At 35.6% G+C, this 15313-nt stretch overlaps 1 protein-coding gene across 3 annotated transcripts in view; it reads left to right on the forward strand.

The window, feature by feature from the left end:
• Positions 1–15019, forward strand: part of LOC126751024 (kin of IRRE-like protein 2) — a 513287-nt gene extending 498268 nt beyond the window's left edge. For 2 of the 3 annotated variants that reach the window (XM_050460920.1, XM_050460921.1), the window contains exon 16: positions 9824–15019. In XM_050460920.1, the coding sequence (XP_050316877.1) occupies positions 9824–11842 (2019 nt within the window). In that variant the 3' untranslated portion in view covers positions 11843–15019. Of the gene's footprint in view, positions 1–5303; positions 5524–9823 lie in introns of those variants that run through there. The other variant, XM_050460923.1, reaches the window with a different exon arrangement.
• The last annotated feature ends 294 nt before the right edge of the window (positions 15020–15313 follow it).

A 15313-nucleotide genomic window follows, 5' to 3' on the forward strand; every position in this document is an offset into this window, starting at 1 on the left:
AACAGCTGTAACTTTTTTCAACTTCAACGAATTTAATTTTTTTTGGTTAATTTTTTTTGGCTTAAAATCTCCTTTTCCAACACAATATGGTATGACACAGTGTGATACATATTGGGTAGTCGAAAAAGTCTTTTCGCATTTTGTCGTTGCAGTCGTATATCTCCAGTGCAACCAATCACATATGTACATTTCATATAAACTAGTAAATGATTATAATAGATTCGATTTAGCGATTATATGCGAACTAGTCTCTCAGTTTTTGTTATATTGGTCTGAAACGTTCTTTTCTCCTCTTTATTTGTCGGAAACGCCGATGTCGAATCAGTTTAGCTTATAACTGCCATACAGAATGTCCAATAAAAATCAAGTTCTCATATGGAAAAATTTTTTATTTGACCAGATATCATCACGAAATTCGGCGTAGATTATTTTCAAAGGCAACACTATAATATTCATGAAAATTTTTCAGATCGGACAACTATAACATATATGTACATGCCAAACATGATTTCTGGCTGCAATAAAGTAGTCATTTTACTAAAATTTGTAGGTCATGCCTGCAATGTGAGCTTGGGTATATCAAAATAGCCCTCAACAGTAAATACTGACGACGCCGCTGGCTCGCACTACACAATTGTTGCGCACAACATGTGGCTGAAAGTGATGCTACGTAAAGTGAACTGCATGATCAAATTATGCTCTTATTGTTGTTGTTTCTGCACACTGCTGGCAGCTAAGCGAAATTGCTGCTCATCTCTTCGCATGTTTAACTTTTTATTTCTTCTCATTGCAGTGTGTCGTCTTCTTTTCCTCTTGAAATTGTTTAATTAGCTTAAGAATTGCTCGCGACATTCCGTGTGTCGCTTAAGTAAATTAGCCACGTGTCTGCATGCCATTGCAATACATACATATATATTTAAATATATAAACCTGTATATACATATTATTGTATTATAATACAATGAAAGAGTTTTACACGAAGCACTAAAACTGCGTGTTCGTTGATGTTGCCTGTTCGAGTAAATAAATATTTAATAAATATATTTAATTTATTTTATGTAGTTTTTAATAATTACTTGCAAATAGTAGAATATTTCCAATGCATGCTTTTAGTTTTTAGTTTAGTATGGTTTTTTTAATAAATGTTGTAATAAAAATGCAGCGTCGTATTCGAAAATATACTAATGTAGTAAATCAAAAACTCAACCAATGATGAAACAATATTTTTTCATTATAATAAAATCTAAATATTAATAAAATTTCATATGTGACAAGTTTGCTTATGTAGTGGTGTGTAATATTTGGTAAGCTATTACACAAGTTGGCGCTATACTTACACACATACATATGTAGTTAGATGATATACGTATATAATATTGATATTTTATTCATTTATTCTATTATTGAGTAGATTTGCTGCTGTATTTAAATAAAAATGTACTTTATTATAGATTCTTCTGTACTTTTAGTTAACCAAAAAACAACAAACAGAAAGAGATTTTTTCATGCGTACTTTCTATACCTAAACCGTACTTTCTACAACTAAAGTCAACTATATAAACAAAAAATATATTTTGATTCTCATACCATTTTTCAATTTTCCCATAGACTTTGCCATAATTTTATGATCTCAATACTCACGAATCTCTATATTAGCTCACTACGTATCCTTCATAAAAATGAATTCAACTTTTATCAAAATAAAGTAACTTCTTGCTAACATCTAGCTACTTAATGAAGTCTATAATTTCGTGATAGCTTTTTCTTTTACTACTACTATGGGCAAAAAATAGTAAGACTTTTTTCATAATTTTAAAATGCTTAATTAATGATACAAAATCTATATCCTCCAACTCGAAGTAAACCCTCTTGGCTCCAATACACGTTGGCACAAGTTTTTGCCAATCCTCGAAACAGTTGTTAATGTCAGTTTTCGGAATAGTCTTCAATGCGCGTAGCGATTCATGTTTAATGTCTTCAATTGATTCAAAATGGTTTCCCCGAGGCGGTCGTTTGAATTTGTTGAATAGCCAGAAGTCACACGGAGCTAAATAAGGCGATTACGGGAGTTGCAGCACCATATTGGTTGGAAATTTGGCGAAAAACTCACGAAGAATCAATGCAGTATGCGACGGTGCATTATCGTGAAAAGAGTTGCCAAGAGTTGCCAAGATTTGTCGGCCTATAATTCCGGCCTTTTTTTACGAATAGCTTCGCGCAAATGACGCATAACACTCCACTTGTGTTCCTTCTTGCCTGTTTGGCCGGTCGGAAGGAATCCGGAGTGCACCACACGTCGCTAATCGAAGAAACCTGCCAACTTAACTTTGATTTTTGACCTGCTTTGACGTGGGGTTTTCGGCTTCGGCTCACTTTTGCCATGATTTTCTGTCGATTGATCGTCTGTTTCCAGGTCGTACGCATAGATCTTAGGCTCATCGCCAGTAATAATATGTTTCATGATATCCTGGTAGTCGGTAAGCATTGTTGCACAGACATTAATGTGACGCTGTTTTTGAAAAAATTGAGGGATTTTGGAACTAAACGTGCTTTTACTTCTCTTAGGCCCAAATGATCTTTCAAAATGGTCTTAACTGATCTTTTCGATATTCCAACGATGCGAATAAGATCTCTGACTGTTAATCATCAAGCACCAATTCCTTTATTTTATTGACAACATCAGTTGTTTTTGATGACTGTCCTAGAGGTGGTACGTCGTCAACGCATTCTCGACCCTTTTTGAATAATTTGTACCAATCAAAAACACGTGTTCGCGACAAACAATTATCACCGAAGGCCTTTTTCAACATACTGAATGTTTCGGCACCAGAAATTTAATTCCGCACACAAAATTTAGTGTAACTTCTTTGTCGAATAATTTCACACAATGTAAAAATCGCCACACTTCAGAATGACAAGCATATACTAAACACTATTGATTACTTGCCAACCTAGAAAAATATTTCGACGAAATTTAAATTAAAAAGTCTTACTTTTTTTGCTCACAGTACTATACGAATGGTATGCGAAAGAGAAGAATCCATTTTGACGAAAATTACGCTGAACTATAGAGTTAAGTAATCATACCACTTTGCCATATTGAGCACAGAACCCAAATATAGCGAGCATGGAAGTTGCGCAACAAATAAATTTCTCCAATTTCTTCTGAGCCTGCCTCATTTTTGTGCGGAGGAAATATTCGATTTCCAAACAAATCTAAATTTGAAAATAGTAGGAATAAAATTCGATATTATTTACACCCTCATTTAGGCAGAAATGCAAGCATGAATTATTACTGAACAGCGCTTTATCCACAGATTTATGAAAAAATATATAAAAAAGTGAAAAGCGAAAACCCTAAAAATAATAATTGAAAAAAATCTAACTACTTTAAAATTTTCGAAATTATGTTTTCACAGCAAAATATTAAAAAAAAATATTTAAAAAAAATATTAATAAATATAAATATTTATATAAAAATATTTTAAAAAAAATGTTAAATTTTAAAAATTAAATAAATTTAAAAAATTCAATTTAAAAATTCATTTTAAAAAGAAAATATTTAAAAAAAATATTTAAAAAAATTTTAAAAATTAAATAAATTTAAAAACGAAATTTAAAACGAGTTTTTAAGCTTGCAATATTTTGTTTTTAACCGCGACGTTTTATTCGCTGTCCAGTGACATATTTAACTCCTTGAAATTGACTAAAAAACTATAACAAAATACAAAAATAAAATTTTTAAATTAAAAAAAAATTAAAAGTAAAAAAATTAATAAATAACAAAACAGCTTGCTTGCAACTTTTTTTCTCTGACAATTTTCATTCGCTATCCCACTGACTTATTTAAATCGGTGAATTTGAGTAAAAAAATACAAGCAAAAATAAAGAAATTAAAAAAATATATAAAAAAAATCAAAACTATACTAACAAAAATTTTAGAAATAAATAAATAACAAAAAAGCTTTCGAAACTCTATTTTCAAAGCGAAATGTTTAACGTTTTGCCAACCCTAACCCACTGACACATTTTAAAATATGTGAAATTGAGTAAAAAAAAATAATAAAAAAAAAAGAAAAAAATATTCAAAAAATCTAACGAATTGTGTTTTCAAAGATAACCTTGCAATCAGTTTTTTTAACTCGACATTTTTCATACCCTACCTCACTGACATATTTTAAAATCTCATTGACTTTTTGAAAAATGTGTAATCCATGAAAATTATCATATTTCATATATAATTACTTTTCGGCTTATCTTAGTGTATATGTCAATTGTATTAAATATTATTTGTAACTTTGTAGCGTTTTGCTAAATAGTAGTTAGTATTAGTAACCAATAAGTATATTTGTATTATGTATTATATTAAATTACTTACTATTTACTCGTAGAGTCGATTTGTAACATCACTAGTCAGCCCTCCCTGTCATCTGTCATATCCTAAAGTAAATTGAATTTAAATTTTTTACTTTTATTATTTCATATATAATTATGATTTTGATTTTTATACCCTTACTTTTTTTTGAAAAATCTTTTTTAATTTCTAAACGTAAATAGTAGTCGTAGCTCAACGATTTTGCGGTAATTTCACCACTCTCCTTCAATATACATAAATGTAGAGTTGGAAAACCTAACACTGAGTATGTAGTAATATGGTGTTCTCACTTTGCAAAAAACAATCGACAGTCATGCACATTTGTTCAGCAACTTCATTCACAACTTATCTACACATGTACATTTGTATATTTATTTATTTTTTAATAAAATAAATAATATTTTATATTTTTTTACGTTTTTTCTAAGCTTCACTTTTTCGACGCTTTTAATTGTAAACTTTTAGTTGTTTTGGCTTCACAGTAATTTTGAAATCAAGCGATATTACTACAGCTATTGCAACAATAATAACTACTTACTACTACTATTTAATCACAGTAACTAAAACTACAAATTTAATTACAATAACAAACCAAGATCAACGAATAGTACAAAAAGAAATCCACGAAAATTTACAGCTCACATATAAAAAGTATACTAATTTATTTATAAATTCTCTACAGAAATATTGAAATTTTCTACATTGTTATTTAACCTTATGGCTATTTGCTATTTACCTTTTTTGCAAAAACAAAAAAAAAAAACTCCAAACTCTTATTAACTTGCAAAACCAAAGTAAACCACTAAAATCGTTAACGAATTCAATTATGAACTCTTTTTCAATAAAACCAAATTCCTTTTATGCACACGCCTACAAAACTCACACCGTATCGGGGATCATTGTTGTTGTCTGCTGCTATGGCATGTAGAGTGTGCCGGTACTGCGCACATTTGGCAACCATCATGGTGCGTAGCGCGAACTGGCAACCCTGTCCAGCACCTGCACCACCACAACCACTCTAACCAAAAACAACAACAACCACACCAGTCACCACACAACCACCACAACTACCAACAACAACAACAGCGGCAACAGCAACAACGCAGCAGCAACGGCAGCAACATCTTTGCCCGCCGCCACCTTGAATATGGTGCGCTCCAACACGCCACCGCTGCCGCCATTGCCGACCTCCTTTGTAGCGATCAAGTGCGGCCGCAGCAACGAACCCACCACCACCACCACCACCATCAACAATCACACTGGTCTTCATAAATTCAATCACACAGACAGACCCGCACCCCTGCCACACCCACTTACACTTGAATCGCCTAACAACACCATCACCACCACCAGCACACTGGGCTATTTAGCACATCACGGCCATCATTCCACTATTCTACCGAACGCCACAACGGTATCGGCCGCCAACGCATTATCGCCAACCATCTGCTCGACGTCGTTATCGACGTTCCAACCGGTGGCACCGCATCACTTCAATTCGCTGGACTATCGCGAACGCAATCAAACGCACTATAAGCATGGCCAGGGCGGCCATCAGCCGCACTATCGTGAGCCCACGCATGCAACACAACGCACCAATACATTGGATCGACGCAGCGCCGGTGCGACCACATCGAATGCGTCCGCTTGTATGGGTGATTATAATCAAATAAGTCCGCACTACTTGCAGACTTTCGACAGTCTCGATCCCTACGGTGTGGCCAATTTACATTTGTATCGCAGTCAGTCGAAGTCGCAGATTTATGGGCGTGGCAGCACTGCAAGCGGTAGCGGCAGTGGCAGTAATGATGGTTCCACACAGGATGCAGTGCTCTATCACAGCAATAGCACATTGAATCACTACCAACAGCAGCAGCAGCAACAGCAGCAGAGCGAGCAGCATTATCAAAGCGGCAACGGTCCGCAGCGCGCGCAAAATCAGTCGCAGCATCATCACCATAGTTTAAAGCATAGCAAAAGCGGCGGCAGCAAGTCGCATAAGAGTAAGGCGAGCGCACACCAACAGCAACAACATTTGTCACAACAACAACAACAATTGAAACCAACGAAATCGCGCAGCAGTCGTTCGCTGCAGCAACAACCACAATCGTCAGCCACCGAAAAGTCGGGCAAAATGAATCGTGGCGGCGGTAAGGAGCGCAAACACAACAACAATTGCAATGCAAACAGCAATACAACGCAAATAAATAATATCAGCAAAGCCAATTCGATGACCAGTCAATATTCGAGCTCCAGCGAGAGCATGCAATGCGATAATAATTACTATTAAATCATTGACTCCCGCATACAATGTACCATGTCTACCCAGCTATGTCCTCCAAAGCGTACACACGCGCATATTTACCAGTCTGTATTCACATATTATTGTTGTCGCACATATGTACATACATACATACTCTTTATGTATATGTATATGTGAGCAGTGTTGCATAACGCGGCATTTGTGTTGAACACGTCACCGCTGAAACCGGCAGCATTGAATCGAAGTACATACAATCTCACATTTATGTTGCACATACACACACACTCACCTATGTATACCTGCAAAAAAGCAAAATGTATACCTGCACCTACTTAAAAAACACTGGCACACACGCGTGACATCCATGCGATGCAACATTTAAATCTCTCTTATATACAATGTAAGTAGCTTTATCATTAATTCGTTATCACTATTTCTCTCTTTCATTGTACAACACTCCCAATTGTTGTTGTCATGCATTTATCATAAGTGTTTTGTAATATCTGTTTGCTTTGTCTTTGTTTTTATTTTTGTTGTTGGCTTAATTACAACGAAAACCAAAATTTTGTTTAAGAAATGTTTTTTTTTATTAATTTAATTGTCTAAAATTGTCATTCAAATTTAAAAATTTTAAATTGATTTTCCGAAAATGTATCGATTATTAGGCTCGACAGCTCGAAGATTTTCTTCTTAAACAAATCCTTAATCATAACTTTAAATAAACACTCATATTTATTTCTTATATGATTAGCCTCACATACATAGATAGATAGGCATACTGCTGCAAGGTGTAAGCTCTTTGAAGGAGTGAGCAATCAATATGAATGAGTATTGAACTCGCTCATTGTGCGCTCGAAGTTAGTCAAGGAATGTCTGTCCTCACTAGAATTAGCTGTAAGCGTTGGTCAACGACCAGCTGTTGTACGACTGCGAGATCCTGTTGGCCTTGTATAGAATGCAAGAGATCTACTGAACTTCCTGCGCTTAGTAAAATTCATGTTGCCGCAATTTAGTAGTTTTAATTGAACATTATTCAATAGGTATTTATGCGGTAAGGCCAAAAATGTTAACGGACACGGAAGTTGTTGTATGGAGGAAGGTGACGTGGAAACATCCAGTAACTTTCTTCTCCATTGTGCGGCTTTTGCCAGTATGAGGTTGAAACATTTCGTCATACTTACGAGGTACCAGGAAATATAACCGAAACTGACATTAATCGTCTAAACAAATTTGTGATTAGCACAAAGTAGTTTGATGTTTTATCTTGTGATCCATTATATAGAAGTTTTGGGTATTATGACGTACCGGCGTGCTAAGCTATCCTACTGAGATTCGTGTTAGGATCGATCTCTTAACCTAACCAGAACTATGATAAGGCTTATATAAAAACTAAGCGAGTATCTTCGAACTACAAAAACCCTTCATTAATTCAAGCCTTTCACCAACTATAAGAAAAATATCTCATACAAGCATATTAGAAAAGGGAGTTCACAAAATTCTGAAATTATTCACATTTTGATACGAAAAAGTCGATCCAATTCATAGAAAAATTAAAAAAATTCGGCATGTATCGCTACCAATAACAGTTATCGCCCGCATAATAGCTGATTAACTGTTGAACCTGTCTCTATGTATTTCTAAAATTCATCGAAATATTTTAAGTAGCGAATCTTCTTGGTCAATAATATATTATACAAATATAGTGAATATCTCATAAAAATTTTGATCGAATGCGCGAATGCCTACTCATTAAATGCTGTAATAGCCCAGTCCACATCATATATTGAGAAGGGTTATGGAAAACCCTGTAAAGTGTAATTCTGGCATCGGTCTTAAATTATACTTAACACTAGTTTACATTATTAATTATAGCAATGTAGTAGAGTAGTAGGTGGTATTTGCATAATAGATTTGGAATTTAGCTGAGTTTAGACAGCTGCGCAAGAACATTTATCTCATTCAAAGGCTGCTTACAGTAATGACCGAACAAAGATAACTTCAGATTTTAAAACACCGCCAATAATGAATCGTTCTCCGACTTCGACTTCAAAGTAAATAGAGACTAAATAGTGTGGTAGGGGTCGTTGATAAATTAGAATCATCATTCTTCACCAAGAAAGGTAAAATATATTTTAGAACACCCAGTTTCCTAAAAGTAAAAACCCTCACAGTAAGCAGAGGCTGGTAAGCCTTTTTATAGTTAAAGGACCGTGCTAGTTACATAGATGCTTTCTGAGATCTCGGCAAGTGCCTAAAATATCACACGTGATAGTGCTTCAACTTCAACTTTTAGGAAAAAGGAGACTGAATAGTTTAGTAGAGTTCGTCACAAAGAACTCACCGCTGAGAACTTCATCTCAATCTTGATAAAATAGAATCATCATTCTGCACCAAGAAAGGTAAAATATCTTTTAAAATACCCAGTTTCCTAAAAGTATAAATCCTCACAGTAAGCACAGGTTAGTAAACCTCTTCATAGTAGCATGCTGGTTAGATGCCCTTTCAATCTTTTGAGATCTCGGCAAGTGCCAAAAATACCGCACGTAATATAAGAACACTTAGTCCGATAAAGTTACCTTAATATCGATCACTATAAAAAATATAATATTTCCCAAAAAACACATAAGTTGAATGTTGACCCCACTAGTCAATAATACGCATTCTACCGCATATATCTAATGTTAAAGTTCCCATACCGCTAGGTTACTATTTTCCTTCAAGGTCGTCATCATTTATAATTTCATAGTCGTAAACAGTAGCTAAAGTGACGTCGGAATAGCCGTTGATGTTTTAAAGATTACCGGCAGGCGGCGCTGTGATAAATAATATTTCGTTGTATACTCAAGTAATTAAGATCATAAATATCTTAAGACTAGAGAATTGTCAAGCAACGTTACGTGAAAAACATACACAGTTCTTAACTTCACACTATTTATTTTTTTTAAGTTCTCAATCTTTTCCTTAAGCAAGTAAAACTTTAACTTTTTTCCATGCTTATTAGTTACACACTACTGTCCCATCTTTGGCTTCAATTTTAATTTGCTTTTCTCTTCAATATTGCATACTTTCATGTCCGTCGCTTGGACACGCCTACAACAACTACACCTATACATACAACTTACACACATTTCTTCAATACAACGTTACACATAATATGACAACACAAAACAACAACGCAAATGCAGCCGGTCTCACATAAAACGACAACAACCACAAAAGCCACATTCGATGGCGAACTGCTTTGGCAACAAGAAGCGACTGAATTTATAGAACGTTTTCCGCAGCGTCGTCGCCAACATGACGCGCTACGTCCCAGCGTCTCAGCCGGGGCGCTTTATAAAAATGCCACCGGTATAACGACGCTCAATAAGCGCGCTAGCGGTGGTGAGCTGCTCACAGCGCAACAACGGCATCAACGTGATCTTTTCAGCGGCGATTTAGGTATACCAGAGGTGCGTTCACATGTGGGCAGTATGGTGCATACATTCGAAACGCTTGCTATGCAACGCAAACTTGCCGATCAAGAGCGCGCCAAGGAACGCGCTTGGGCGTTGCAACAGCAGCAACAGTGGGAGCGCGAACAGTTGGCAGAGAGAAGTTGTAAGTATACGCCAACACTTAAGAGCGCCATACACACAACCACATACACATATGATACGCCCACACACACGTCACGCCATTCTCAGCACGGCACTAGCAATAGTAAATATCATCAACTAAAGCGCAAATCACACGAATCACGTCAGCGCCTCATAAAACTCAGTAAACAGCAGCTGCTGGCTGCTTTCAATAACAGCGCTAAGCGTGCACCGTCAAAAACAGCACACACTAAACTCGAAAGTAGCTTAAGCGCTCAGTCGCTACCTGGCGCCGACAATAATAATGTATTGTCGCCGAGTAGTAGCCCCCTTAAGCGGCACAGCACTTTAAGTTTGCACTGCGCTGAAGTTGCGCGCGCTGCAAAAGCGAACGATGATCACTTGATCCAGCAGTATTGCCATCTGGATGACGATTATCGTAAAAATCTGTTTGGCACCATATCAAGTCGTTTAACAGCTGTTAATAAAGGTTGTGAAGATATTAACAGTTATGACTATAGTGGCGCACGCCACAATAGTAAGCGTGTCAGCCACGAAGAAGAAGAAGATATGGATGTTGGCGCGCACATAAACGTTGAACATGACGAAGCGCTCATTGTGAGCGCCGCCTTCGATGAAATATTCGCCAGTTACAGTGGCATCGATGACGACGAAGAAGATGAGAAAAAATTCAGCGCGCCGGCAATGTTAAGCCGTGCTACCACATATTCTACGGGTTTTGAAGAGCAAATGGTAAGTTTAAGTGAACTGGACGATGATGTTTTTAAGTCGCTTAGCTCGAGTCGCATCAATAACATTGGTTGCCCAGGCAACACGCCAATGAAACTGCCGCCTTTAGCGACGAGCACACACAAAAAGCCGGCAACGCCAGCAACAAACGCTTGGCCAACAAATGGCGCCGTTGCCGATGCAGCACAAACGCCTAAGCGCAAACGCACCATAATGCCATTGGCAAAACAAAAGCAACGCGCCACAACACTACATAATCTCTTCGACCGCCTCAAAGCAACACAAACGAAAGTAAAGCGCCCATTTGTTAAAATGCCCTCCGACAGTCTGCTAAAGCAGGATCAACTAAGTATTGAGCAAATGACGCACGCGCTGCACAAATACTCACCACAATTAAATTTATATCGCGAGATAGGCGAAGGCGAAGCGGCCGGCGAACGTAGTGATGCTGATGGTGATTTTCTACGCGGTTCTACATTGAGTCAATCATTTGTACGCCAACAGCCGAATACGCGTGAGAATAAGGACGAGCCTAAGCGCAAAAAGTCGGCGCCACCACCGCCACCAATCAACCATACAAAATCAAATAGCGGTATCAGTGGTGTAAACGCTGTAAATGGCGCGCCACGACCGAGCTTCGCGTCACAGCGCGCTAAGTCGACAAACGAACTGCTGCTCGATGATTTGGCCGTGCAAGCGCGTCGCTATCAACGTGCCGCTAGTCGCAAGTATGCGGCGCCGCCAACGCCCAGAAAACAACAGCAACCTGTAGAAGAGGGAAGTGAAGTAACGCAACGCTCCAAACCGAACCGTGCCATTAGTCGTGGCAACGGCGTTGGCGCTGACATCTTTTTACGTGGCAGCGCAGAAATCTAAGCCGAAGCCGACTGCTTGCGCAAACTGGCAGAAGTGTCCAAGCAGTAATCAAAGCGTTCTGGCGGTGTTAGTTGACACCCAACGCTACTGTTAGTTATATAGAAAAATATTTAGCAGTATTTCTAAATGTACTAATTATACTAAGCAAACAACTAATTTTTGCCAGCGTAATTGAGCCATGTTTTCATGCAATAAATACTTAAGCATTTATTTTCGATTCATGAATTTAATTAAAAAATCAAAAAGAAAAAAATATTGTATTTGTGTATGTGACTGATTTTTATGTTAGTGTACTCATGTTATAACCAAAGCAAGTAATTCTTTAGCAAAAAAGTAAGTGATTAAAAATGTTAAAGTTAATGTTAAATATGGTAAGCCAAAAAAAAATAAATATTGTAAATAAAAACATTAATAAATACTCTAAAGTAGAGCTAAAACCACTTTGTTTATTAACAACATATTCTTGATGTTAATTGTAAAACTGAGCAGCTAATTTGCAATAAGCTAATTCTTATACACAGTGAGCGCCACTTAATTGCAAACAATAAATAAATATTTTGAGGTTATTTGCAAAATTTGCACATATATGTATTTTGTAATCATGTCTCTTTAAGTTGGAGATAATGTTAGGCTTGCTATAAACTTCAAAACCCTGTTTTAATCTTCAACTAAAATTGATCTTTTTCTCTCAATTAATTTCGGTACCATGACTGAAATCATTTATTCCTTATCAATTATTGCTAAAAAAAAACGTTTTTGTTTTTTTGAAGAGCCATTTTTTGTAATACAATACGAAACAGAATTTATTCTAATTATTGACCGTTGCTTTTTATACATTTTGACCGCCTTTCTGTGGTCAAATTTGTAGATACCATGTCAATAGAAATGTTCGTCTTTTTAAGCAAATAAATTAGACACCCAATTTTCGACTTCTGCGTAGGAATCGAAAAACTGCGCAGCCAATGTGTGTCCCATCGATGAAAACAAATTGTAATCGCAAGGGGTCAAGTCTTGTGAATACGGCGGAGAGGGTAGCAGCTCCCAGCCAAGTACTTTAAATGTATCCTGCACTGATTTCGCTTTGTGTGCAGGTGCAATGTCGTGTAACAAAATTACTTTGTCGTGTCTTCTGGCCCATTCCGGTCGTTTTTCGATCAATGCATGGCTCAAATTGATCATTTGTTGTCTGTAGTGATTAGTATTAACAGTTGCACTAGGTTTTAGAAGCTTGTGATATACCACACCTTTCTGATCCCACCAAACACAGCGCATTGCCTACTTACCGCAACGATCTGTTTTTACGGTCGTTGTTGATGGTTGTTCCGGATAAACCCTTGCTTTTCTCCGTTTAGGGTTCTTAAAATAGATCAATTTTTCAGCGCCAGTGACAATTCGATGCAAAACTAAACTTCTCTTGTATCTTTGAAGCGAAATTTTACAAGTGTTTATTTCGGTTCCATTTGTCTTTCATTCAATTCATGTGGCAACCATTTTCCGCACTTTTGGCTCTTTCTCATGGCTTACAAGAGTTCTGAAATTATTTTTTTTTTTTTGCATGGCTGTCATTTGCTTTTGACTCTAAGTATCATCTTCATCCAATATTGCTTGCAATTCAGCGTCTTCAAACTTGGTGGTCATCGACGTTTTCTATTTTTCACATCAAAATTATTATCTCCAAACCGTTGAAACCATCTTTTGCATGTTGCTTTTGATAGTGCTTGATTACCAAGCAGTTGATGCGGGTCTGTAGCAGTTTTCTTCCAATGGAAAGAGGAAATTAATGCTTTTCGCAACTCATCACTCTTCGGTGCGAAATTTGACATTTGAAAAAATATGATGTTGTTTGTTCAATGGCTGTCAACCAAATAGAAATAAATTAAGGCTCAACAACACGTTTGTATCTTTACGCTCTCTTCATACCGATACACTTGGTTTTTGGAAAAATACGGTATTGTTTTCTGATTACTATACATTACATCAGTTAATATTTTTCAAATATTCCGTCAATGTAAAAATTTGCAGTTGCCATATTCTTAATAATATATTTATATAGATAGAAGAAACGACAAGCCGTGGGCATAAAACTGCTATTTTCAATTTTTTTATTTTTAATTTTGATTTATGCATTGCAATTAAGCGAAGTTCACTATAATCATTATTATAACATATACCTGTTACAATGTGTCATAATAAATACTTAATAAACTCTCAATGACTGATTTCGTTTACAAGCAAATAAAGTACTAAATTTACACGAACAAATCCACAAACGAAAAAAAAAAATAATAATAATAATTTAAATGCAAAAAACGTATAAATGTAATTATATGCGCAATTATTTTATATTTTTTAATTTTTTTTATTTAACTTTGTATTACATATCTTTTGATGTACAGCGACCAGTTTTCTCTAATGCCATTGAGTACATGCCCATTATGAAGATGAAAACCAAAATTTATTACGCCGAAATACTAATGAGAACAACACTAAAACTCTAATGTACAAAAATAATAAAAAATAATAATTAAATAGTACTAGTTATTATCTTAAGTAAATGAAAACAAAATTGTTTAATACCAAAACCATTAATTTTTTTATTTCATTTCAACATCTCATTGTAGTTGCAATTAATATTAAAAAAAAACCTAATTCTTTAATCAACTGTTATAAAACAATTGCAAACAATAAAGACCGCAGCCATATAGAAAAACAAACAGTATGTTTTTAACCTCAAATTTTTAGAGAAAGATCACAAAAAATATGCGAAAAAAATGTACGACTCGTCTTCTTAAATGTAGGCAGAATTATTATTGGTTGTAGAGTTTGAATTCGCAGCGTTAAATGTAAGACAGTGCTTACGAAATGTATGTGAATCGGTAAGGAATTACATATAGGAAAAATGTAGCGTAAAGATGAAATTACTATACAAAGTTAAAATATTAATTGAGATACATATAATAGAAATAGTTGTACTATGTGTTGCCAACTCAAAGAGTGTAGACATGAATGAAAATAATTACAGAGTACTACATACATACATACATACATGCATACATACTTACATACACATTATAGGTATGAAAAAATATACTAGAATATAAAATGGTAAGATTAACATTTTTGTGCATGCAATAAAATTAACAATAAAAAAAAATATAAAAAATTATAAAATTTAAATATGAGCATTGTAATTATTTGTGGTTCAATGGTAGCACGTAAGTATCAGTTTAAGCAAATATTAGGTTGTCAAATATCTCCCTTCCGCTTTTTTAATATATCAGTGCACAGATGCTGCAAAAATATACAGATGTATGTAGGTTTCCTGTTGATATTTGTATTTCGGAATTTGACAATGTGGCAATGTGGCAACTCACGCCTTTATGTTTGACATTTTTAATGTTATAAAGGGTGATTTATTTCGAGATTTCCTGCTCTTTTAAAGAAAAAAAGCACAGCAACTTCAAATTTAAT

Source organism: Bactrocera neohumeralis, chromosome 2 (genome assembly GCF_024586455.1).
Source record: "Bactrocera neohumeralis isolate Rockhampton chromosome 2, APGP_CSIRO_Bneo_wtdbg2-racon-allhic-juicebox.fasta_v2, whole genome shotgun sequence".
NCBI lineage: Eukaryota > Metazoa > Arthropoda > Insecta > Diptera > Tephritidae > Bactrocera > Bactrocera neohumeralis.